General features: G+C 31.8%; 1 protein-coding gene across 11 annotated transcripts in view; it reads left to right on the top strand.

The window, feature by feature from the left end:
* The window catches only part of LOC114338004 (F-actin-monooxygenase MICAL3), a 688,439-nt gene that overhangs the window by 498,235 nt on the left and 164,531 nt on the right, over positions 1-25,673 (top strand). For all 11 annotated transcript variants that reach the window (XM_050647134.1, XM_050647137.1, XM_050647132.1 and 8 more), the window contains 2 exons: positions 16,547-16,677; positions 25,573-25,667. In XM_050647134.1, the coding sequence (XP_050503091.1) occupies positions 16,547-16,677; positions 25,573-25,667 (226 nt within the window). The remainder of the gene's footprint in view (positions 1-16,546; positions 16,678-25,572; positions 25,668-25,673) is intronic.

Here is a 25,673-nt window from a genome sequence, read left to right as displayed (position 1 = left end):
TTTGTCTTTTTTGAGGAAATTAACATGTGAAGTTTTCTGACGGTTATATTAAATTGGTGCAGCATACGTTGTAAATCAAGTCCACTTTGAGAGATTAGTATTGCATCGTCTAAATTGCAGATTATTTTTAGTAGTTTTTTTTTATTTGGTATCCTTTTTTAGTTTTTACATTTTTTATTATATCATCCATGATCAGGTTGAACAACAGAGGACTCAAGGAATCTTATCATTGTCTCAAGTCTTATCCCATTGCCTGTTTCAATTGTGTTCTGATAAATATTTTCGATCATTTTAATTATTCCTAGCGGTACCTCTCTTGCGCACAATAAATGGATAACGTCCTTTAATTTTACCCTGTCAAATGCCTTCTTAAGGTCCACGAAACATAAATATGTGGGTTTGTTGTATTCTAATGGTTCCTCTTGAACTTGCCTCATTATAAACATAGCGTCGGTGCATGATCTTCCTGACCTAAATCCTTGTTGTTCGTATGCCAATGTTTCGTTGCAATTGCAATGCAATTTCGTTCAGTTTGTTTGTTATCACTTTGGTTGCTAATTAATGTTGTGTTTAATAAATTAATTACTCTGTAATTCTCCGGGTTCGGTTTGTCTTCCTTTTTAAAGAGAGGTATAGTATTTTTGCTACAAAAGCGATATTACGTAGGTCAAAATTTTTGACGTAAGAGAACTGTCAAAACATTAGAATGTGACTTTTCATTATTGCCATGTTTATTATAAACATTTATAATAAACATGGCAATAATGAAAAGTCACATTCTAATGTTTTGGCAGTTCTCTTACGTCAAAAATTTTGACCTACGTAATATCGCTTTTATAGTAAAAATACTATATTAGGATGCTTAATCTCCATTCTTGTGGTATATATTCTGTTTTGTTCTATTATTCTTTGGACTAGTTTTAATAGTTATTTGGTCAGATCTTGTCCTCCGTACTTTAGGAGTTGATTCGATATTGTGTCCTCTCCTGTTGATTTTCTACTGTTTAATTTCCTTAATTCTTCCTTTACCTCTCCCTCCTGAATGTTGATTTCTTCGTTTGTCGTCACTTCCGGCGTTGGTGGTTCATTATCGTCACATTTAGCAAATAGAAATCGAAAGTAGTCTGCCCATGTTTTCTTCTGAAGGTGTTTTGTTTCTATTAGTTCATTAATCTCTTTTCTTTGTCCTCTGATCATTTTTCGTATTTTCTTTTGTCTTCTGTAGAAGTCGTGTTCCATCTGTTTTGGGAAGCCCGGCCAATGCTACCTTTTTATTTGCCTGACTAAAGTATTCGTTTCGTTTCTGATTCGTTTATAGATGTTCTATGCCTGTTGTGTTTGTTTTGTTCTGTATTGTAATAGTAAAGTATATTAAGTATGGAGAACGGTAAGGGTTTTATACCGATCGAAGACAATTGTTGTCTGAGATCGGTTACCCTTAACGTTCGACATGCTTATAACGTTTTTTGCACGATAGATACCATTATAAATTATAAAATTAAACATTTTCGTCATATTGACTAGTTTCATTCATTTTATCAAGATAGATACTTTGGTTGTTTGGTAGTAACTAGGGTGCATAACAACAATGGAGAATTGAGTTTTTATTTAGTTGTCAATAATTTTAAGTACAATTTTGATTATTATAAATTAAAATATGAGCGAAAGTGAATTTGAAGAAATTGAACGGGCTTGGGAAGAAGGGTGTTTCGCAATTATTCCCGAAAAATCCAAAATCCGTTATCAAAATACCTACCAAAAGTATATAAAACTTCGTCCATTACAAGTAAAATCAAATCATTTGTTCTTAAGATACGCCAAAGGAAAATGTTGTGCTCAAGTAATAGGGAAAGGGACAATCGGGGGCTGGCCTTCTCAAATTGCCAAATTCTTAAATTTGTCTAATCCCGAGAACTATACTGGCCATTCGTTCAGGAGGACATCAGCAACGCTTTTGGCTAATAAAGGTGTTGATGTCCTCGGATTAAAGCGTCATGGAGGTTGGCGTTCATTGACAGTGGCAGAAAGCTATGTAGAAGATTCTCTTCAAAATAAAATAGATTTTGCCGAAAAAATATTGTGCAATACTAGTAATACTACTAATGTATGCGATTCTGCAGGAGTTTCTGTTAGAAGTGAAACCACAGCCTAAACAAGTGGGATTTCATTAAATAATTTAACAAATTGTACCATAAGTTTAAATATTAATAAATAATTCGTTAGTTTTCTTTATTCTTTCAAAAAATAAATTAAAATTAAGAGATTTTTTAACTCGACGGTAAGTGAATTACTTACCGTCGAGTTGGATTACTTACCGTCGAGTTGCTAGTAAATGTCACCTACTGACGTAAAATCTGTCACGGTAAACAGTCAAAAATGATCAATCGTGCAAAAAAATGTATTACTTATTTTCTTCACACTTTATCTTAATTTCCTCTCTTAACAATGGGGTTTTATTTTTTGATATGTTAGTATTCGTTACTTTCCTCTCTCCAAGTGATTCATTTATAGCGTTAATTATGTTCTCTTTGAGTCAAGGGCGGATCCAGGACCGATTTTCGGGAGGGGCCATGATCTTTTTTGGGAGGGAGACCGGGGGTCGGTCTGGGGGTAATTTTTAAAAATTTGGGTTACAATGGTGAGTTTTAAGGCACTTTTTACACACTATTGAGTGCCATAAAGGCATTCAAAACTTATCGTTTTTAAAGTATTATTAAAGTCAGTACCGATTCCTACACATTTTTTCGGATCCAAGTGCAGTTCTTTCAACAAGTTTAATACTATTTATCCCAATGCTTCTCCTGTCAGGTCTTGTTCTTCCCCTCATTCTTGATTTTCACTAATTATTTTTATCTTCTTATAATCGTCAATGAACTTGACAAAGTTTTCACGAATGTTGTTATTGTGTACAGTGGGAAAAATGAAAGAAAACCCATGAACGAACATATAAAACAAGCTGTATTTGTCTGTCACCGTGTCACAAAAAAAATTGGCCAACGCAAGTACAGTAGAGCGTCGATAATCCGAATTAATTGGTACAGGGGCAGTTCGGATTATCAAATTGTTCGGATTATCGAACATATGTTCAAAAAGCATACAAAGCTCATAAACATAGTACATATGTACATGTATTTTACGAGGAATAAAACACCTGCATAATAAGCAAATATATTGTATGTATTTCTGCATAAACAAAACAAAAATCCGCGGTCATATTTTGCCCATATTGTCATATTAAATCCAAAAAATTTTATAATGTTTTGCGTTCCGATTAGGGAACGTTTGGATTACCAGGGTTCGGATTATCGACGGTCTACTGTACATGTATAATATTTACTTATATAAGCTCTTCTTATAGTACTGGTACTAGTTCATTATTTTCTGCATAGAAAATATAGAAAAGATGTGTTTAATATGATCGCTCATGGGTAATCTTTCCTTTTTCCTACATATTATGTATCTCAAATTTAGAAAAAGCTGTTCCACGTGGGATACGTCGGTCGTTTCGTCAAATATGATAGGGTAAAAATTTGCACTTTGAACCTGATTCATTATTTGTTCAATCACTTGTTCACCACAACCACAACATGTTATCAATTGACTTTGATTGGTGCCACTAACGTATGTTGCTCGGGAGGATGCTGTGGATATGTGTTGTTTAAGAGTCTTATTCCCTGATGCTATTTTAAACCTTAACAATTCCCTCATTGCTAGGTCCAGCATCTTCTTTCAGAAACAGAAGGACATCATATCAAGAAGAATAAATATTTAAATACCTATCTGGTTAATATCTGGTCTATCTGGTCATTATCTGACTTTTGCGGGTTGCGATAACTTCATGGTTTTGTATGGCTCCGTCTTTGCCCATGAGTTTTGCAAAAGATGTTAAAGGTTTCGTGACAAGGCTTTGGGCAGTCATCCCTTTATTGTATGTAACCATATTTTTTATTAGAAAAATAAAACGCAATACATACTTGCAAAACAATCCCTTTTTTAATGTGCGAAAGTACCAACCAACTCCTTTGTTCTAAGTGCTTGTGACCCAAGTAACGCCTAATTTCTTTTTTATTCTTTGTGTGTACAGAATATTGAAATTGATACAATTGATGGCTGCCAAAGTCGTTTTAACAAATGGCACTTTGTAAAATCATCAACATTTTTATTTACAAAAAAACCTACTTATGTCACTCTTGAAGCTTCCGTTACTGCTTTTGTTCAATTATAGTTCAGAAGACATAATATGTATCCCCTGTTTTGTGCATATATAAGTGTGTGTTTAAAATTAAAAATATTTGAACTGCAAATATTTAAACTTTTATTTTTTTAAATTCTCGGAGGGGGGCATGGCCCCCTCTCTGGATTCGCTCTTGCTTTGAGTTGTTCTCAGTTTTCCCGGATGTTATCTTATTCTAATGTTTTAGTCTCAACAATCTTCTTTTTCTGTATAAGTATTCCGTGGATTCCGTATGTAATCGTTCCACTCTGATTTTTGTTTGTGTTGGTGCCGATCTTTTGGGTGTAAAGTATTTATTCATATTCCTATTTTACATAATACTAGGCTATAGTTTCTATCTAAATCTGCTGAGTTGAGGCATCTCACGTTGATTATTTTTGATGGACGTATATCCCTGCTGGTTACAACATAATTTATCTTATATCTTTGTCCACGGATGTTATTGAATGTATATTTGTGTTGATCTTTGTGGTCAAAGAATGCTTTGTTTATTCTAAATTCGTTATTCGCGCACAAGTTTATAATCAGTTCTCCGTTTTTAACATTCTTATTATGTTTTTGCATAATTCATAATTTTTATTTCATTTGCGAAATCTATTAGGAAGTGACATTACGTTCGTGACGACAATAATAACTGTTGAATAAAGAATATAATATAATTACGGTAATTTGGCCATTATGTAATCTGAATAATACTTATGGTGAAATGATAATAGTTATTTATGATATAAGTGTTAAAAGTACACGTTTAAGGCACGCATGTGAAAGTTTGCAGAATGAGCGATAGCGAGTTCTGCAATTCACATGAGTGCCTTAAAAATGTACTTTTTAACACGCATATCATACAATATTTTTTCTACAAACGTAATTACAGGACAATATCTACAAAAACTTTTACTTGAACTTGACTGACATTCCATTTTTATATTTTTTTGACATTACATCAAAATTGTCTATACGGTCAATACGAACTGCAGCGCCTTAAAAATATTTTAAAGCACTAGTGCCTTAAAGTAGCATTTTTAACGCTCGTATGGAGTGCTAAAAATTGCATTTTTAATACGGTTGTAGAAAAAACTCTTTAAAAGCTTTATGAAAACGTCCTGAAAGAAATTCAGAAACTGCAACGTGTTGTTCGGGAAGATTGTAAATAGCTGGACCAAGATGTAATTAATAAGTATTCTCATCCGCGAGGTATACCATAACGCTTATATGACATAACTGAAGCCCCAGGAGATAATATAGGATATTCATTAGCGTTCTTACTCCTTAGGGATACCAATTAAACCTCATGAACCGGTTTATACGAGTATTCAATATCAGATGTTGATTTTTTCCGTCTTAAAAAGATGTTTTCTGTTAATGAGTGAAGTGATTTTGTTCTTTCTGAAATATTAATAAAATATTTACGTTTTATATCAACAATGGCGTAGTACTTTGATCCTGTCATTAATAGGAGAGTGCAATTAGATCGAAAACATGCATTGTTTCGGAAAATTCAAAAAAGCTTATATTTTTCTAAAACCTTTTGTGCTAGTTTATATACATGTTAAAGTAAAAACTTCTACTCGCAGATTTGGCCGCTAATTGTTTATTAATTGTTTAAACATCTCACGATGTTGTCGTCTCAACAATAACAATTGTTGTGTATAAATAATTTTAAAAATATCGTTGAATTCATCATTTCACTTTGATCAAATATGTTTCTATTTTGTTTTTGGTTATGCTGAATCCGAATATGGCATTGCAATTTGAAAATTCTTATACAGAAGCTCTTGTACAGTATGTTTGCATAGCTAGATACCACATGGAAAACTTTTTTATTATCAATTTTACGAAAAAAAGTTATTCTTCATAAAATGCTCTACCTGGTCTAGAATCTAAAATACAACCATCAGATATCAAACTTTTTCAGTTTTATACGAGGTATGTAAATAATATGAATTTTTCTTAAGAGTTAAGTGCCTTTATTATTCACAATATTTTAATTAGAAGAATGTAATTGAATACTGAAACATATGTTTTAATTCCAAACAACTTTTCTTAATAAGAATTTTCGATATTGTGAATTGTAAAGGTACTTTACTCTTGAGTGAAATTCATATTTTTTGACATACCTCGTATAAAATTAATCAAATTTTATATTTGATGGTTGAATCTTAGATTATATACGATGCAGAGTATTTTATAAAGAATAACTTTTTTTTCGTAAAACTGATAATAAAAACGTTATTAATAGGTTCCAAGTTACGCAGACATACTGTATAAGAACTAAAAAAAAAATTTTTGTTAAACATTTATTATTGTTGAAGCTTATTATAAAATGTATTTTAGGTAAGTTTTACAGACAAAAGTTTTGATCAGTTTGTATAAACATCTTTTTAGCTGGTATTTTTCGGTTTTTGTATTACATTTTTATTATCTTTCTTAATTTTCTTAAAAAGAAATAGTTTATTTCATTTCTAAAGTAAAACAATTTAGTGCATTTTAAAGACTACATCCTAATATTAAAAAAACACCTACAAAACTGTAATAGATCTGTTCAAACTTGAGTAATACCGTCTTAAAGTGGTGTTAATTCTGTAAAACTATGAAATTTTCAAAAATTACATTTTTTGAGACGTCGTATCATTTGAATTAAATTTTTGAGATTTTTTTTGAATAAAACATTGTTTAGTAAGATGTTTGAAAAGTCTCACTTTCAGCCCACACTGTATTTATACCCATACATTTTATTTATTTTTATTATAACCATAAGATAGTCTAATTATTCTTATTTCATCTCCAATTTGTAAAATTTCATTTGATCGATTAGTTAAAGAATTACATTAAAATAACTCAACCGTGCACTTCGCCGTACGCTAGTTTACAGTGCACCAATGTTTGTGAGAAGGGTGACTTTAGCGTTAAAAATAAAAATTATAGAAGCTACTGATTTAATTTTAGAAAAATCTTTATATAAGGTGTTTTTTGTAAAATTTTCTGAATTCTGCAACGGTCAAGTCAGTTTTTTTCTAAAATTTATATGTTCGGAGTTATTTAAAAAAACATCTAATTTCGCAGTTCATTTGTTTAATAAAAAATGAAGCACCCACTTCTCGAGTAGAATTTTTTGATATGTTGTTTATTAAACATTTCTTAATGAAATTACAAAAAGTTCCATCTTGTTTGATTTTTTCCGAAGTGAAAATCTATATGCACTCCCCTATAAAAAAAAACAATAAAATTTGTGCCTTTAAATAGAATTTTAGGACGTTTCGATAACGTCAGATGCTATCTTGAGAACATCAGACAGCTAAATGTTTCATTTTTAATTTTTTCGGTTTAAAATTTTGTTCATTTTCTTAGTTTTCTTTGGTTTATTGGTATTTCTACTTTGTTATCTTTCCCATTCTTCCAAACGCTTCTTTCCAAATATTCGTAACTTTGGAAATATGGCAATTCATCATATTGTTAGTGCGTCTGTAATTCACATTTCAAATTCGTTTTTCGTATTACTTGTAAGGTGTTTATTTTTCGTATTACTTGTAAGTTAAGTGTTCACGCTTCGACAAAGTAATAAAATACACTCCGCTGTAACATTAATGAAACACCTTTAGATTCAGGGACGACTCTTATTACTGCATAAAATTATGTCATTCTGAAAAATTTGCTCGTCCTAGAACAAACCTAGCACTAACTTGTGGTTTATTCAGATTTTCTCTAATCGTTTGGATTCTATATGGGGCAGTACAGCTTTACGTAAAATTGGAGCGCCACATTGTATGTTGAATAACTTTTTTGTTTATGGGAAACTAATTACTCGCTTTCACCTGGAGGTAGAACAAACCTAGCACTAAGTGGCTATCTGTTTGAATATTCCTGAAAGTTTTTTGTTTTCGAGTGGGCCGTACAAGTTTATGTAAAGTTAAAATGCCACATATTTTTTTTTCAATAACTCTTATTTTTTAGAACAAACTTCAAAATTACTGAACAAACTAGAACAAACCTAGCACTAACTGCTATAGTTGTGAAAAAATATATTGGGAACTGGGGCAATACAGGTTTACAGACATGTACTTGATCTATTTTTTTATCGCTATAGAGTATAGCCGTTACTGATACTGTTAATTATTATTGTTGTCTTTACTAATCCACATGTATTTTTCGTGTTATCCGTACTTCTGATTACATTATGATATTTTGTCCAAATCTTATTCGCCAAATATTTTAAGTTGTCAGTAGATAATATTATTATTGCAACGTCTGCGTAATGAAATAGTACCTACGTGTTGATCTTCTCACCATGGAAAATGGAGTTCCTGAATATTAACTCCATTTCCCTTTATTCCAGCTGACCCGTGTTGAGCTGGCCCCCCCACTTGCAAAAATTAAAAAACAAATAGCCCTGATTTATGAGCTATTTATGAGCTTTCATATTCCACAAACTAAAAATTTTGAGCTCGTTCCACTGAGCAGGAATTTAATACTTTAGTACTTAACTAGGATAACTTTAGAACTTAAGAGAAAAATGCTGAGAAAACTTAAAATATATCGTATTGCGGATATAATTCCTATAGCTTATATACTCTAAGAATAAACTATTAAATCACGTGCATTTCGATTATTGAGCTACAACCCCTTCGCAAGAAAACCACCCTATCTTCCCGGCTTAAGAGAAAGTTGTACTTAAAATGCATTAAATTAATTATTTGGCGACTACATATCATTTAATAATTTATAAGCTTCCAAATTACGCGCATTTAGATCAGTAAATTGCAATTTATTTTGTATAGTGCAGTCACTGAAGGTAAAAATCAACGATTACCTTCAATTTCGGTGAACCTTCATCGATTTTCACGAAAATTGGTCAGTGGTTAGAGGATACCTCAAGAAACAAAAGGTGACATGGTACCACCTTGCGCCTTTACCCTGAGGGTGGATACCGCCCCTTCTCGGGGGTGAAAATTATTTTATAAAAAATAACTGCAATATAACTAAAAAAGAACAAATTATAAGCAAAATGTATTATATAAAGTTATTAAAATAAGTCAATACTTTTTAAGTTATTAAAGATAAAAAATTTTAATTATTCGTGAAAAATGCATGTTTTGAAGCGGTTTTTCGTAAATCACTGAAAAACTGTAAGTTTTTACAAAAAAGTTAATAGTAGTTTAATTCGTATAGCTTATATTCTAAGAATAAACTCTTAAATCACGCGCCTTTCGATTATTGAGCTACAACCCCTTCGCAAGAAAACCATCCCATATTCCCGGCTTAAGAGAGAGTTGTACTTAAAATAATTTAAATTAATTATTTGGCGACTAGATATCGTTTAATAATTTATGAGCTCGCAAAATATACGCATCTCAATTATTGAATTGCCAGTTTCTTTCTATAGTGCAGTCACTGAAGGTAAAAATCAACTATGACCTTCAATTTCGGTAAATCTCCATTCATTTTCACGAAAATTGGTGAGCGGATTTTGATGCTATCAACTTTTTCTGGAGCTCATTTTTGATAGGTATTTATAAGTACTTTGACAAGTATTTAGTACCTAAGTGTTATAAAATGCATCTCTTTCCTGTTATTTAAGGTTGAATCCTTAGATTTGAACAGTCGCAGTAAAAAATATACATTTAATTACCAATAACTTACTTTAAATTAACATTAAGAGGTTTTTCAAGTAAGCAATTTATTATATTTTTTATTAGCTTCAATTTTAGTGATGAAAACTTTTTTGTAAAAACTTACAGTTTTTGAGTTATTTATGAAAAATCGCTTTAAAGCATGCATTTTCTTTCACAAAAATTAAAATATTTGATCTTTAATAACTCAAAAAGTATTGATTTATTAATAACCATTATATAACAAATTTTGCTTACAATTTGTCCCTCTCTCGATTTGTGGGGTTATTTTTAATAAAGTAATTTTCACCCCCGAGAAGGGGTGACATATACCCCAGGCTAAAACCGCAAGTTGTTATTGTCAATTCGTGAAAATGAATGGAGATTTACCGAAATCGAAGGTCATAATTGATTTTTACCTTCAGTGACTGCACTAAACACAATAATGTCAAAATTGATTTATTACAAATGTCACTTACAAATGTTTAAATTGTGAAAATTATGGTAAAAATGGATAAAACACCTTCAAAAAGTAATTATAATTCTTACAGAAAACGAAGTTCATCAGAAGAATCCCATCAGAAATTTTTTGCAATCCTTTCTTGAATATTATGAGAGATTTTCGGAGGTCCCATAAACAAAATTTAACAGTAACTGAATTAGGTGAGAAGAGGAGCCCAATAATTGAAGTTAGATGATCTAAAAAGACTATATTTGATTCCGTTTTTTGTTAACCTATAAGATAAATTAATGTTATTTAATACGCTTAATCAAAATTTAACCCTCACGCACAAGTTGTAGTCTATTTTGACTGACAACTTCAGTGAGAAACTGGGTTTATTTATTATGTATTAGTTGCTACAAATAAACTCTATATTATTATTATTATTATTATATATACTATAGAAAGGAAATGGCAATTCAATAATTGAAATGCGTATATTTTGCGAGCTCATAAATTATTAAATAGTAATAGTCGCCAAATAATTAATTTAAATTATTTTAAGTACAACTCTCTCTTAAGCCGGGAATATGGGATGGTTTTCTTGCGAAGGGGTTGTAGCTCTATAATCGAAAGGCGCGTGATTTAAGAGTTTATTCTTAGAATATAAGCTATACGAATTAAACTACTATTAACTTTTTTGTAAAAACTTACAGTTTTTCAGTGATTTACGAAAAACCGCTTCAAAAAATGCATTTTTCACGAATAATTAAAATCTTTGATCTTTAATAACTTAAAAAGTATTGACTTATTTTAATAACTTTATATAATAAATTTTGCTTTTAATTTGTTCTTTTATTGATTTGTGCAGTTATTTTTTATAAATAATTTTCACCCCCGAGAAGGGGCGGTATCCACCCTCAGGGTAAAGGCGCAAGGTGGTACCATGTCACCTTTGTTTCTTGAGGTATCCTCTAACCACTGACCAATTTTCGTGAAAATCGATGAAGGTTCACCGAAATTGAAGGTAATCGTTGATTTTTACCTTCAGTGACTGCACTATACAAAATAAATTGCAATTTACTGATCTAGATGCGCGTAATTTGGAAGCTTATAAATTATTAAATGATATGTAGTCGCCAAATAATTAATTTAATGCATTTTAAGTACAACTTTCTCTTAAGCCGGGAAGATAGGGTGGTTTTCTTGCGAAGGGGTTGTAGCTCAATAATCGAAATGCACGTGATTTAATAGTTTATTCTTAGAGTATATAAGCTATAGGAATTATATCCGCAATACGATATATTTTAAGTTTTCTCAGCATTTTTCTCTTAAGTTAAATCAATTAAAGGGTTGTTTGGGGGTGAAGGGGAAGAGCTCAAAAATCGAAACTATATAATTTCAAGAGCTCATAAATAGCTCGTAATTCTGCCGCAAAAATCGATTCAATATTCCTATTTTTAAGTAGTGGGGGGGCTGAGTCAGCCCCCCACTAAAGTATTAAATTTCTGCTCAGTGGAACGAGCTCAAAATTTTTAGTTTGCGGAATATGAAAGCTCATAAATAGCTCATAAATCAGAGCTATTTGTTTTTTGATTTTTGCAAGTGGGGGGGGGGGGGCAGCTCAACACGGGTTTCCAGCTGTTTCACCTTCGAGAGCTTTTTTTAGGAACTCTGCCGAGTAGGCATTAAAACGCATTCCTGTTTCACCCCCACGTCTAATTTCCTCTGAAAGCTGTTCGTTAACACCTATTTTTGCTCGGTGCTTATAGTATAAATTCGATATGATCCTGAGCTCATAGTCATAGTCTTTGATTTCAGGACATTCATTAACTGTTCATGTGGTACTTTATCGAATGCTATATTAAAGTCAATAAAATACGCATATACATCTTGATTGCCATCCAGGCACCGTTTTATGTATATTATATTAAGTGAAAAAACATCTTCACGCTTTCCTAGGACTTTGCAAAGTCCAAATTGTGTATCATTGATGTATACAGTCGGAAAAATGAAAAAGCGATCACATCAATCACTTATTTTGTATTTGCTGTCTTTTTCTATAAATAGTATGGTATAACTAGATCCAAACCCAGACATCCAAAGTGAAAGTTATCCTCCAACACCAAATTGTTCTATATGGTCCACATAATGTTCAGAAAAAAGTCACACCATTTTGAGCGTCTGGTTTGGGGGGGGAGGGGGGGAGAAATCGGTTAATTCGTAGTTTTTTAAGATTTTCGTCAATATTTCTAAAACCTTGCGGTTTAGCATGAACAACCTTCTATACAAAATATGTTCTACATTAAATTTGAAATAAAAAAGGCCCTATGCATAATCCTTCTAAAATGAACGGTTCCAAAGTTACGGAGGTAGTATACGCTGTGAGCTCGTACGTAGAAGGGATATTTACAAATTCTCGAGCGCTAGTAGTGACAAGTCTGTAAACGATTACTGGAAATTTGACATAAATGTCAAAGTGATTAATTTAAAATTAAAATTAAAAACATTAATTATAAAAAGTATTAGTTTGTCAAAGCTGTGTTATATATTTTTACCTTAAATATACAATACGTTTTAAATACTGAATTTAAGTTTTTTTAATGTTCCGTAATATCTAATTATAAATTAATATATTAATCTTACCGCCATCTATACGATAATTGTGAAAGTATCCGAAGTAAGAAATTCATATTTTATCAATAGAACGTCAAAATGATTAGCAAAATCTTAAAAAAATCGATTATAATTTAATTACTTTTTTGCGTTGTAAATATTAAGCGATAACAATTAAATAATAAATTTAAAAATTACCAGTGAAAGTTGATTAGTAATCCGCCAGGAGCGACACCAGCGAAGCTCACAGCGTATAGTATAGTATAGAAAAAAAATAGCAACTACAAAATAAGTGATTGATGTGATCGTTCATGGGTATACGCTGTGAGCTCGTACGTAGAGGGGATATTTACAAATTCGCGAACGCCAGTAGTGACAAGTTTGTAAACGTTTACTGGAAATTTGACATAAATGTCAAAGTGATTCATTTAAAATTAAAATTAAAAACATTAATTATAAACAATATTAGTTGGTCAAAGCTGTGGTATATATTTTTACCTTAAATATATTTACGTTTTAAATACTGAATTTAAGTTTTTTTAATGTTCCGTAATATCTAATCATAAATAATCTATTATAATCTTAGCGCCATCTACACGATTATTGTCAAAGTATCCGAAGTAAGAAATTGATATTTTATCAATAGAACGTCAAAATGATTAGAAAAATCTTAAAAAAATCGATTACAATTTAATTACTTTTTTGCGTTGTAAATATTAAGCAATAACAATTAAATAATAAATTTTAAAATTACCGGTAAAAGTTGAATTAGTAACCGCTAGGAGCGACACCAGCGAAGCTCAGAGTGTACGCTCTGAGCTTCGCTGGTGTCGCTCGTAGCGGTTACTAATTCAACTTTTACCGGTAATTTTTAAATTTATTATTTAATTGTTATCGCTTAATATTTACAACGCAAAAAAGTAATTAAATTGTAATCGATTTTTTTAAGATTTTTCTAATCATTTTGACGTTCTATTGATAAAATATCAATTTCTTACTTCGGATACTTTGACAATAATCGTGTAGATGGCGCTAAGATTATAATAGATTATTTATAATTAGATATTACGGAACATTAAAAAAACTTAAATTCAGTATTTAAAACGTAAGTATATTTAAGGTAAAAATATATACCACAGCTTTGACCAACTAATATTGTTTATAATTAATGTTTTTAATTTTAATTTTAAATTAATCACTTTGACATTTATGTCAAATTTCCAGTAAACGTTTACAAACTTGTCACTACTGGCGTTCGCGAATTTGTAAATATCCCCTCTACGTACGAGCTCACAGCGTATAGGGCTTTTCATTCACACTTATTTGTTTCGAGCTTCTGTCACATGTCGTATAATCCGTGTATATTAATATTAAACACAGATTGTACAACATATGACAGAAGCTCGAAACAAATGACAATCGATGAAAAGCCCTATTCTTTCATTTTTCCGACTGTATGTCCAGTTTATGATACAGTACGTAAATAGTTCAGCTAAACATAGGGAATATACATTGAGATAATTGTGGCAACTGCGCTCTCTCGATGGCAATATGTTTGTTAGCATTAAGTGGCATTAACCTAAAAATTAACAATTCATTTCGGCTGACACAAATAAACGTCAAAACATGACTATGTTTGTATCTCATCACGTCCATGTGGTGAGACCGCTCCCGTCTCATTTCTAATTTGGTTTCTCTGCGATTTCATATTCAAAAATGTCCCCTTTAAACAAATCTGAAGGGTGTCGGACGGAATTTTTGGGCAGAAATTGTTTAAACAATTTTTTTAAAGAAATACATAAGATCACCTTTTATTGCTCCAAAAAATATATTTTTAGGTTTTTTGGGTCATTCTAAATAAGAAAGGTATCTTGTGATTTTTCCTAGAAATTGACAGTTTTCGAGTTATAGGCGATTTAAAATCTAAAAAATGCGAAAATGGCATTTTCGAGACTTAAAAACTCATATTTAAATTAGTATTTTTAAGGGTGCCAATAACTTGGATTAAAGTTTAAACATTCCTTTTCAAGATTCCGAAGAGTGGTTGGGTCTAACTTCAATTTAAACCGTATATTTTTAATTATTAATTATGCGTGTCCAACCGGTCTTTTTGCCGGTGCGGCGCGCAATATTTTAAAAAATGTCCTATTATCATCCGAAAAATATTTTTTCGGAATAACCTTTCAAATGAGCTAGCACTCGACCCCTATTCCCATTTGAAAAATAGTCGATTACGTCATCACGCCTAAATGGATGACGTCACTAGTACGATATATATGTCAAAAAATCATAATCTAAAAATCGAATAACTTTTGTATTTTATTTTTTTTCTAATTCTGTAAATAAAGCAGTTTACAAGGGGTCAAAATATAGTGAATAACCTTGTACATTCACTGGGGCCAACCGACCGGCTCTGTCCCGTCATACAGCTGACCGACTATAATAACTTTTATTTTAATTTAATTTAGAATGTGTGTACTGATTTTCAGCCTTAGTAAATGAATTTACAGTGGAACCCCGATAAGTCGGCCCCCGATAACCCGGAAGTCCGGCTAACCCGGACCGATTTTCATCAGACAAAAATTTAACAAATAAACAATTTAACAATTTTATCAAATAAAAATGTATGTAGGCAAAATAATATTTGAGAGATAATGTGTATTTGTGTAATTTGAACTACATATACAATAGTAAAAATGATTCATGCACACGGCGGCAGGCAGAGCGACCGTCTCGGCTTATCGGAAAGAACAGGCACCTGTCTGTATTCCTTTTCCTTTATTTATGTCAAACTGTCTTAGCATTGTTTAAAATAGAGGTGACTATTTAAAAATTCTTTTTTAAAACAATGGTCTTAGTCTGTTCTTAAATAACAACATTGTTCCTTGTGACCGTATTGTGTGTAGTACAGTCGTATTAATCAATCACTTCCGTTCTGTAATCGTGCTTCAGATTGTGTTTGCGTGATTTTTGTCTACGTAATGGTAACAAAACGTAAAAATGTTGTACTGACAATGGAAAAGAAACTAGAAACATTAGGTAGGATTGATAGAGGCGAATCTTTAAAATAAATTTATTGCAGCATCATAATATGATATTATGATACCATATTATGGTGTCGGTACATCTCTACAGTATGACTGCGTTTTTTACCAAGAAATGAACAAAACTCTACACTCTATACAACTATACGTAATTTAGATGTGTACTGTGCATATGTGTTTCATGTTTTTGTAATTATAATGGAGGTTATTTATTAATTTTTACCATATTCTCCGGCTAACCCGGATTTTCGATAACCCGGATTGGCCGCGGTCCCGATTAATCCGAGTTCGAGGTTCCACTGTATTTACCTTCGTAGGAAAGCAACTTTGATACTCTCTCAGTAACCCCTGTTTTACGTTTCGCTTGACCGACCGCAGTATGTTTCTCTACACAATCACAGTAATCAACTGTGAAAAATCTAGCTTTAGTAAATTCAAAGAGATTTTTCAGGGCTGCCTCTTGGACTAGAATACTATTTAAATTAGACTTTTCACAATGAAGTAGTTTCAGAACCTTTGTACTGCAGTTTTAGTTAAACATTGTTGATATTTCGAACCTAAAAGGGTTTATCTATTTAAACTAAACCGTCATTTGTTGTTTCAGGGTACACAAATCGACATGACAAACTGCAAGGCTTGCGCGAAGCAAGTCTTTCAAATGGAACAAATCAAAGCTGAAAAAGCAGTTTGGCACAAAAACTGTTTCAGATGCACGGAATGTAGTAAACAGTTAACGTAAGTGTACTATTTTTATTTTTTCTATAACACATCGGGAATTTTATAAGCTGTTTATATTTTTCACTTGATTTTTAGTGCTTTTCCAAGAATTACAATTTTTTAATAGACATGACTGATATGACTAATCTGAAAATTGGTTTAATCATGCTTGAAATATCTGTAGGTGGATAGAAAATATTATTTTCCTTTAAAAAGTGGAGACGATAAATTATCATGTCAGTTATTTATTTGTTTTATCTGTAAAAACACTTGGATATAAAAGTTAAGAAAAATTTATTACTAGAAATGAGTGTAACAACATTTGAACATTATTCTTATCATAAAGAATATACTAGGTGAGCAGCTTTTTAAACATTTACTTGGTTTTGTGTCTTTTGTATTCCATATAACTTAATGACTATAAGAGGGATGTGGAATAGATATGTATGTTTATGCACCTGTATGCAGAAGGTTACTTTTGGCGCTTTTTAGTATTGGATAATTATCATTTCATCATTGAACAAGTCGTTGAATCATCTTAGCTTGTTAACTATTAAGTGCTAACTTGTCTCATTCTTCATAAGTATATTAAACAAATCTGTTATGGTAGGGGAGCAAAGTATGCTAAATGTGCAGTCACTCGAGCGCTTTGGGGACCTATTGGGTTGTGATTATTAGGCCCTAAAACCAAAAAAAGTTAAGTAAAATTTTCCATTTTAGTGGGGACTTCCCATTTTTTTAATTTAATTTTCTATTTCCAACAATCGTTTTTTCCGATTATAGCGCCATCTATCCATATTTAGAAAAAAATGTTTCGAATAAAAGTTACTTATTTTTATGCAAAGAATCCAAATCTGCAATAAAAAATGGGGGCTCCCATTTAAGATTTTAAAGTAACTCCCCACCACCTCCGGGGGGGGGGGTCGTGTTTGGTACTATTCGATAGATTTTTCAAAAATATTGAATAAGTGTATTTTGCAGTTTTTCGATCTGATGTTTATTTTGCGAAACATCGCGGGATTTGTATATAAAATTTAAAATTTACCCTCCACCCCGCTCCGTGGGGGGTCATGTTTGGTATCTTTCGATAGATTTTTGAAAAATATTGAACACGTAGTTTTTAGTTTTTCGATCTGATGTTCATTTCGCGAAATATTCGCATTTTTTGTGAATTTTTTTGACTCGTCCATTTCTGTACGGCCCGCTCAAATCGTACTTAACTTATCTTAATCTGACAATTTCGAGTACATATTTTTAAGGATCGATTTTTTTTCGGGGCCCCCTGAACGAACTCCCCCGTGTTAAGGGCCAATATATGGTAGAGGTACATCTGCAGGGTACCACGTTTAGTGATGAGCAAAACAAGAACAAGACCAAGACCAAAGACCAAGACCAGGCTAGTCTTGGTCTTAGTCTTGTTCTTGCAAGCTTGGTCTTCGTCTTGGTCTTGCAGCTAAAAGGCAGTCTTGGTCTTGGTCTTGCACTAGCCGGTCTTGTTCTTGGTCTTGGTCTTGCTGCAATAGTCTTGCTGGTCTTGCTTTTTTGGTAGTAATAATTTGAACCAAACAATTTCGAATAAAATACACAAAAATCAAATATTTTTTTACTTTGTTTAATATAATTAACTTTTTTATAAACTAACTAAAACATACTTTTTAGTAAATACATACATATTTACCATACCTATTTATAGACCTAATACTATAACATAATAACTAAACCTAATGGGGAGTTATAAACGCTTAATTCTGTAATTTGTTATCTTGCAGTTCTTTAATTTTATCTAAACTATATTGCTCTCGTAGCACGAGTTATTCGCACTTTTTATTTTCACATATTTTTGGATTGAATACCCATTATGGACATTTAAAAAGTTGAAAATATTCGGATGTGGGTAGTAAAAACTAGAATTTAAAACACACTGAAATGATTAGCATGCATTTCAAGTGAGGCACATACTATTTGTAGTACTGCCCTTTCTGGCGAAAACCCAGATTCTTCCAAATAGTTTTCAACTTTGAAATCAGTAAAATTCTTTACGCGTTTTTCATCCGGGATTTTCACAAATAATTCAACTTCCAACTTTCGTTGATTGTAAAAAATTAATTCAAAAAATAATCGGAATTTTTGTCATTATATTCAGAAACTGAACCTAAGTTTTGGATTTTGCGATACCAAGCTTGACACATTACAATCGACAACCAGTTATTTTTTATTCAGGCCACAATGCTTTCACAGCATTGTGAACACCTTTTCAAAATCTATTGTGATATTTTTTGGTATTAATTTTAAATTTAACGACCTACATTTTTCCTCGATTATGCGAAAATAATTGAAATAAGTGTCAGTATTTTTATTAGACAAAAAAGCGAAAACTACTGGCACATAAAAACCGTTTTTAATGGCATTTTTTTTTAATGGATTACCCTATCTATAATTACATTTTTTTGTCTTACAAGTAATTTCAATTGTCCTTGAACTGTCGTCGTTTGAAAACTTGCCTTCTGGACACTTTGAAGGTTGAGAAAATGCAAAAAGTTTGACTTAATCAAAACGACTTAAAAATATAACCAAAATATTATGTATTTTAAAAATTCGATATTGTTTAAGGTTTATTACAATGTCAGTATATATTATTGAACTGAAAAAATAAAGTTAAATAAAAAAACCAATTTCGCAAAAAAGTGCAAGAGTCTTGCAGGTTGGTTTTGGTCTTGCGTAGTCTTGCATGGTTCGGTCTTGGTCTTGGTCTTAGTCTTGAATACCTGGTCTTGGTCTTGGTCTTGCAAACTAAAAGGCGGTCTTGGTCTTGGTCTTGCTGCAAAACCAAGACCAAGACCAGTCTCGCTCATCACTAACCACGTTTCTCCCCATATGGTTGGTGTTTTCCCCTAATATTGTGTGTACTTCTCTAGAGATACATTATTTTGCATTTAATTTTTATGTCTCTCTCTTCAACAATCCTGACCCCCCCCACCCCTCGGAGGGAGTGTAGTGGTCGACGTGATGTCGTGTATTGTCCGTCTACAAAGGTCTCTGTCTCTGGTCATTTCTTTTAACTCGTGCGTAGGTCTTTTGCATATTCCTGTAATTTGATAGGCTCATCTTGTTGAGGATCTTCCTCGTGATCTTCGGTCTTCCACCTTTCCTTGTTCAATGAGTCTTTCCATGTTTTCTGTGTTTGCTCTCATAACATGTCCAGAGTATTTTAATTGTTGGAGATGGACTTTACTGGAGAGCCGTTGGCAACTTTTAGCTCTCTTAAAATTGAATTACTTGCCCTACGGTCGGTCCAAGGAATTCGTAACATTCGTCTCCAACAGAACATTTCAGTGGCGTCTATCTTTCTTATTTCCGATTGTCTCAGAATTCAAGATTCACATCCGTAGGTCAGTATTGGGAATAATAAGCAGTTGATCAACCTCACCTTTAACGCTCCTGAAATATGACAGTCCTTCCATATTTTGGTCATTTTTGCTGTGGCAACTTTTGCTAGATCACATTTACATTTAATCTCTTCTTGTAGTGACCCTGTGCTTGTGAATTTTTATGTAAAGCTTTAGAGATTTCTCCGTTTGCTATTTTGGACACTATTGTCGTTACTATATTGATCTTACTCAAATACTATCACAGTCAGTCGTATTTCTTGTGGCTATTTTTTTATCTTTTCTTCCACTAGTACATTACTAATATTCCTCTCGAATACTAATGTAATTACAATCTGCTTTCTTTGTTATGTACTGTTTCACCTTTTTTGGTTACAATTGATTGGAATCAGAATTACATTTTACATTTGTTTTGACGCTTCGATTTAAAATCCAGAGTGTTCAAATAACCTTTAAAATAAAAATTATAAATTGAAGACCTTGGGGCCAGAAGGGGACAAGCCACAATTTTGCCAAAAATGGGTTAAAGTAGAAGTCGCACACTCTAAGACCATATTAATGCCCCAAACAGAAAATTTCAGCTTTTTTCTCATAGATGGCGCCGCTGTAGTAAGTCCCGTTGTGTCACCATTACTTTATATTGCAACAGAAGGAGACAAGCCACAGTGGTAATCAACATTGGAACATTCCGGTGCATGTAAACGGAAAATAGACTTTGATGAGTTTGATTTTGAAACAAAGTGACCAAAATCCATTTTTAAATAAAAGCGAAGATGACAAAGACTACAGTTCATTTTTTAGAATATAATTTTTTTTTGTATACAAAAGGGGATAAGCCCCATATTTTTTCAAAAAATGTTCAAAAACTCAAAAACCGTTAAATAAACATTTGTGTTACTTTAATTGTATATTTAATAACATATTTCCAAACGATTGTGGACCGTACTTCCGAAAAAAATGTAAAAAAAGGATTTCAGGATCTGAAAATAAGGTTAAAATGGTGTTTTCTCCAAAATAATCTTTTGTGGAATGTCCCCTACTGGTCCCAAGGGCTTCAATTGCTTAACCTGTAAACGTTTATAAATAGGTACTGGGTGGTAACAACACCCAGTGTTGACTTAATTTACCGCGATCTTATAGGCATTAGCGATATTTTGAGGGAAATTATGAGAGGTGTTATTGTACCCTCGGATTAATATCAAATTTTGATCTTTCTTTGCTTGTCTAGTTTATTATTATTTATTACTAGTAACCAGACTCTGCTATATTGTATTGACGTGTTAACTACACAGATTTCTTCATTTTCATCTTTTATTACCTCGGGCATGTTTGCACCTCTGGGATCTGTTAAAATCTCTGTTTTAATGTATGATTGGTGATCATTTATCCTAACAGTTAGTGGTCTTGAAGAATAAAAATTGTTAGTTAGGAATTAGGAGTTAAATTAAAAATTGAATTTATCAATATATTTATCGAAAATATACATAAAAATTAAAGTAATCAGACCTCACACAGATTTATATTCTTTTGGTAACAACCGCGTTTTTGCAATTGAAAATATTTAATAAACAAATTAAATATCTCATAAATTATTAAATACTTTTTAACCAATTTTGTTTTTCTTAATACTGGTAACATAGCGCAATCTTCCCTATTAAATAAAATAATTCGTAGTGCCTATTTAAAAAGCAGAAAATAATTTTTTGCAAATTTGATTTTTAAATTTTATATATAATTATTTAAATAAATAGGTGAAATATTTATCCTTTAACTTTGCAGAAAAAAATCCTAAAGGCCTTCATTGAAATGTAAATTACCTCAGCAGTTAAAAATAGTAAATATTGTGCAAAAATGACCCCTTTTTAATTATTTAAACAATGATCCCCTTATATGATTTGGATAATTTTTTGAAAATATCTTTTGACTTCACCTATATTTTGATATAAAATTTGTTCCAACTTGTACGGAATTACATTTTGATTTTTTTATTATTTTATTAGGCTAATGCATTTTTAAGTATTTATATAAACTTCTGTGGCTGAATTTCTTTTCTCTTATAATGTACTGTATAATAAATAATTGAAATTTGATTTTCCTGTGACTATAAACAACACATTCAGTTTATTTTCTGGTTTTTGATTTTCCTTTTTTCCTAAGCAACAGTCCCATTACGATCAACTCGATTCATTACTTTCTCGAAATCTCTTTTGTTGGATTATCAGCCTTCCGGAAATCATTCATGAAAAGTTTTTCTGCCAGTAAGCAATTTTTATTACATTCGTCCAATATCTATCCCATATCGTTAAGTTAATGATTTGAAAAACTTTGGTAGGTTATATTTTATGTTTCTGGAAGCAAAATTACTTAGAATACAGGGTGTTCCAAGGCTAACAAAAAAATGTTGGGAATCTATATCTAAGTTATGTCAAAATGGTGTTATTACTTTATAAAAACTTCTTTAATACATGTAATTATTTTCGATTTCTAGGCTCCCAGAATTTATATTGAGTTTTTATTTTTAATTTTAATAAAATATTTAATCTACACTCCTGGCCACAAAAATCGGGACACCTTAAAAATGGGTCATTTTTGATGTCTCGAATTTCCTAAACCTGTTGCCCGATTTTAGTGATTTTTTTTTAATATGTTATAGCCTTATTCTCTAAGAATATTGGTGTAGTAATAGTGTTGCTGAACAGGTAAATGTCATTGTATACCGGGTGTAACAATAATACTGTGTTTTTTTCTGAAAGTTCGTAACACCCTGTGAAATATTCTAACATTTAAAAAATACTGAAATTAAAACTCAATTGTAGCCTTAGCCTTTCTTAATATTCCGCTTTTTGACTCATTCACTTATGTTGGATAATGCAAAAGTTAGGTACTTTGACAACTAACCATGTTCTTCATCAATACAGGGTGTTTCTAAATAAGTGCGACAAACTTTAAGGGTTAATTCTGCATGAAAAAATAATGACAGTTTGATTTATAAACATATGTCCGCAAATGCTTCGTTTCCGAGATACGGGATGTTGAATTTTTTCTTACAATCTGACGATTTATTTATTACTCTAAAATAGGTTGAGATGTGCAAATGAACTTTGGTAGGTTTTAAGAGGTAGTTATTTCACTTTTAAGAGGTCGACTCAGCCTGAATAAAATGAGTACCTTAGGTAAAACCAGGGGTAATAATAGGCGGTTGAAGCGTAGCACTGGCCCTGTTACCTTCCTTGTATACCGTAGGCCCTAGATATAGCAGACTACCCTGCTATACTCCCAAAGCCACGTGAGCGGTATAAAACGGGAGACTATTATTATTATTATTTCACATTTTTTGACATACAACTAAAAATTTTATCTTCACCATTGGCGTGCACACAGGTAATATGACCGGGTAATATGACCCGTATGCACGCCAATGGTGAATATGAAATACATAATTGTATGTCAAAGAATGCGCAATATCTACCTCTTAAAACCCACCAAATTTCATTTGCATATCTCAACCGATTTTAGAGCAATAAATAAATCGTCAGTGTGTAAGAAAAAATTCAACATAATGTATCTCGGAAAGGAAGCATTTGCAGACATATGTTTATAAATCAACCGGTCATTATTTTTTCATGCAGAATTACCCCTTAAAGTTTGGCGCACCTATTTAGAAACACCCTGTATTGATGAAGAACATGGCTAGTTGTCAAAGTACCTAACTTTTTCATTATCCAACATAAGTGAATGATTCAAAAAGCAGAATGTTAAGAAAGGCTAAGGCTACAATTGGGTTTTAATTGCAATATTTTTTAAATGCTAGAATATTCCACAGGGTGTTACGAACTTTCAGGAAAAAACACAGTATTTTTGTTAAACCCGGTATACAATGGCATTTACCTGTTCAGCAACACTATTATTACATGGATAATATGGATATTCTTAGAAAATAAGGCTATAACAAATTAAAAATTCACTAAAATCGGACAACAGATTTAGGAGATTCGAGACATCAAAAATGACCAATTTTTAAGGTTTCCCGATTTTTTTGGCCAGGAGTGTATATAACATTTTTATATAGAGTGTATTTTTGTTGAAAAAGTAAACAGATCAACAAGTTTTGAAGCCATGTTTTGAGTGCCGTGTAGGTCTTTCACGGAACTTCATATTGAGATGGCGGGAACCACCACCATTCTAACCTTCGAAGGTTTTTTCTTTGGAAATAGCAATTTTGGATCATTTCAAATAACACGCGTTGAGAATCAATTATATGTATTAGATCTTGCCTTGTGTGTACAATGTGCTGCTGGAAACATAAAGGTTATTAATATAGATGTTGTTCTGAAGCTATTTTCTTGTGGCATTTTTACAATTTTAACTATTTAGAATGGGAAATAAGCCACAATATTATTAAAAAATGATTTTTATTATCGTTTCGACGCCCAAATCGGGTGCCGTTGTCAGAATACAAAATACTATTAATATAAACAAAAATGTTGTTGCTTAGTAAAAAAATTCTTCTAATAATTTATTTAATTTGACTCATTTATATCGGCAATTCAGATACATATGATACATTTTAAAGTAGAAGACTTTAAAATGATATTGCCAATATTTATGAGTTGCGTTCCTGGGACGACTTTACTGAAAGATAGTTCATTCGATTACATGAAATCAACCCCAACTCAAGAATATCCGTCACAAAAAAAATCATAGCATGTGATCTGTCTTTAAAAAGACAACCACATGCAACGGTGACATTAAAATTCTCGCGTTAGAGATCTCATAGTAAATCACGAGGGAAAACCAGGAAAAACCTCGTGATACTATCCCGACATCGTAAGTATTTGGTCTTACATTTAATTTACTCTCAAAATTAATACCAAATTCTGACTTTACTATAATTTTGTTTAAATTATAAATAATATCAATAATACATGGGTATATAAGTAATACTAAAATATAAATTATGTACTAACTCGACTATTGACTTACTAATTGTGGTATTTTCTTTCTATTGACTTCCTCTTTCAGTATGGGTATCCACATCCTACTGAATTCCACCGAGGAATTTGCGACACAATTGGTTTCGTTTAGCATAATTAGAGCCGCTTCTTTGATTTTTCTCTTTTTACTATCTGTTTCTTTCAGGACTATACTTGAATCTCTCCACTGAACTCTATGTTCATTATCCCATGCGTGTTGACATATTTGAGATCTATCAAATTCTCTATTTTTAATATAAGATTGATGTTATATTATTTTTTAATAATATTGTGGCTTATTTCCCATTCTAAATAGTTAAAATTAATATAGATGTCCATACTACTCAAAAAATTTGGTTTCGGCCTGAAGGGGGATGTGTCACGAGAAAAACCTTATTTCTCTGGACTAAGTAATTAAATATCACATCAAATATCCCAAGATATGCCCTAAGAAACCATGAGAATTAATTAAGTCCTAAGGTAGTAATAGTGTATAGTACGTTGCAAATTACAATGATAATTTTCAATTTTCAATAATTTTTATTTTGTTTCAGCGTTGAAACATACGCGAGCCATGAGGGCACGCTCTACTGCAAACCCCATTTTAAGTCCCTCTTCGCCCCCAAGGCCGTTGAAGATGACACTCCATGTAAGT

This window comes from Diabrotica virgifera, chromosome 3 (assembly GCF_917563875.1).
Source record: "Diabrotica virgifera virgifera chromosome 3, PGI_DIABVI_V3a".
Classification (NCBI taxonomy): domain Eukaryota; kingdom Metazoa; phylum Arthropoda; class Insecta; order Coleoptera; family Chrysomelidae; genus Diabrotica; species Diabrotica virgifera.
This window is presented reverse-complemented; position numbering and strand designations above follow the sequence as displayed.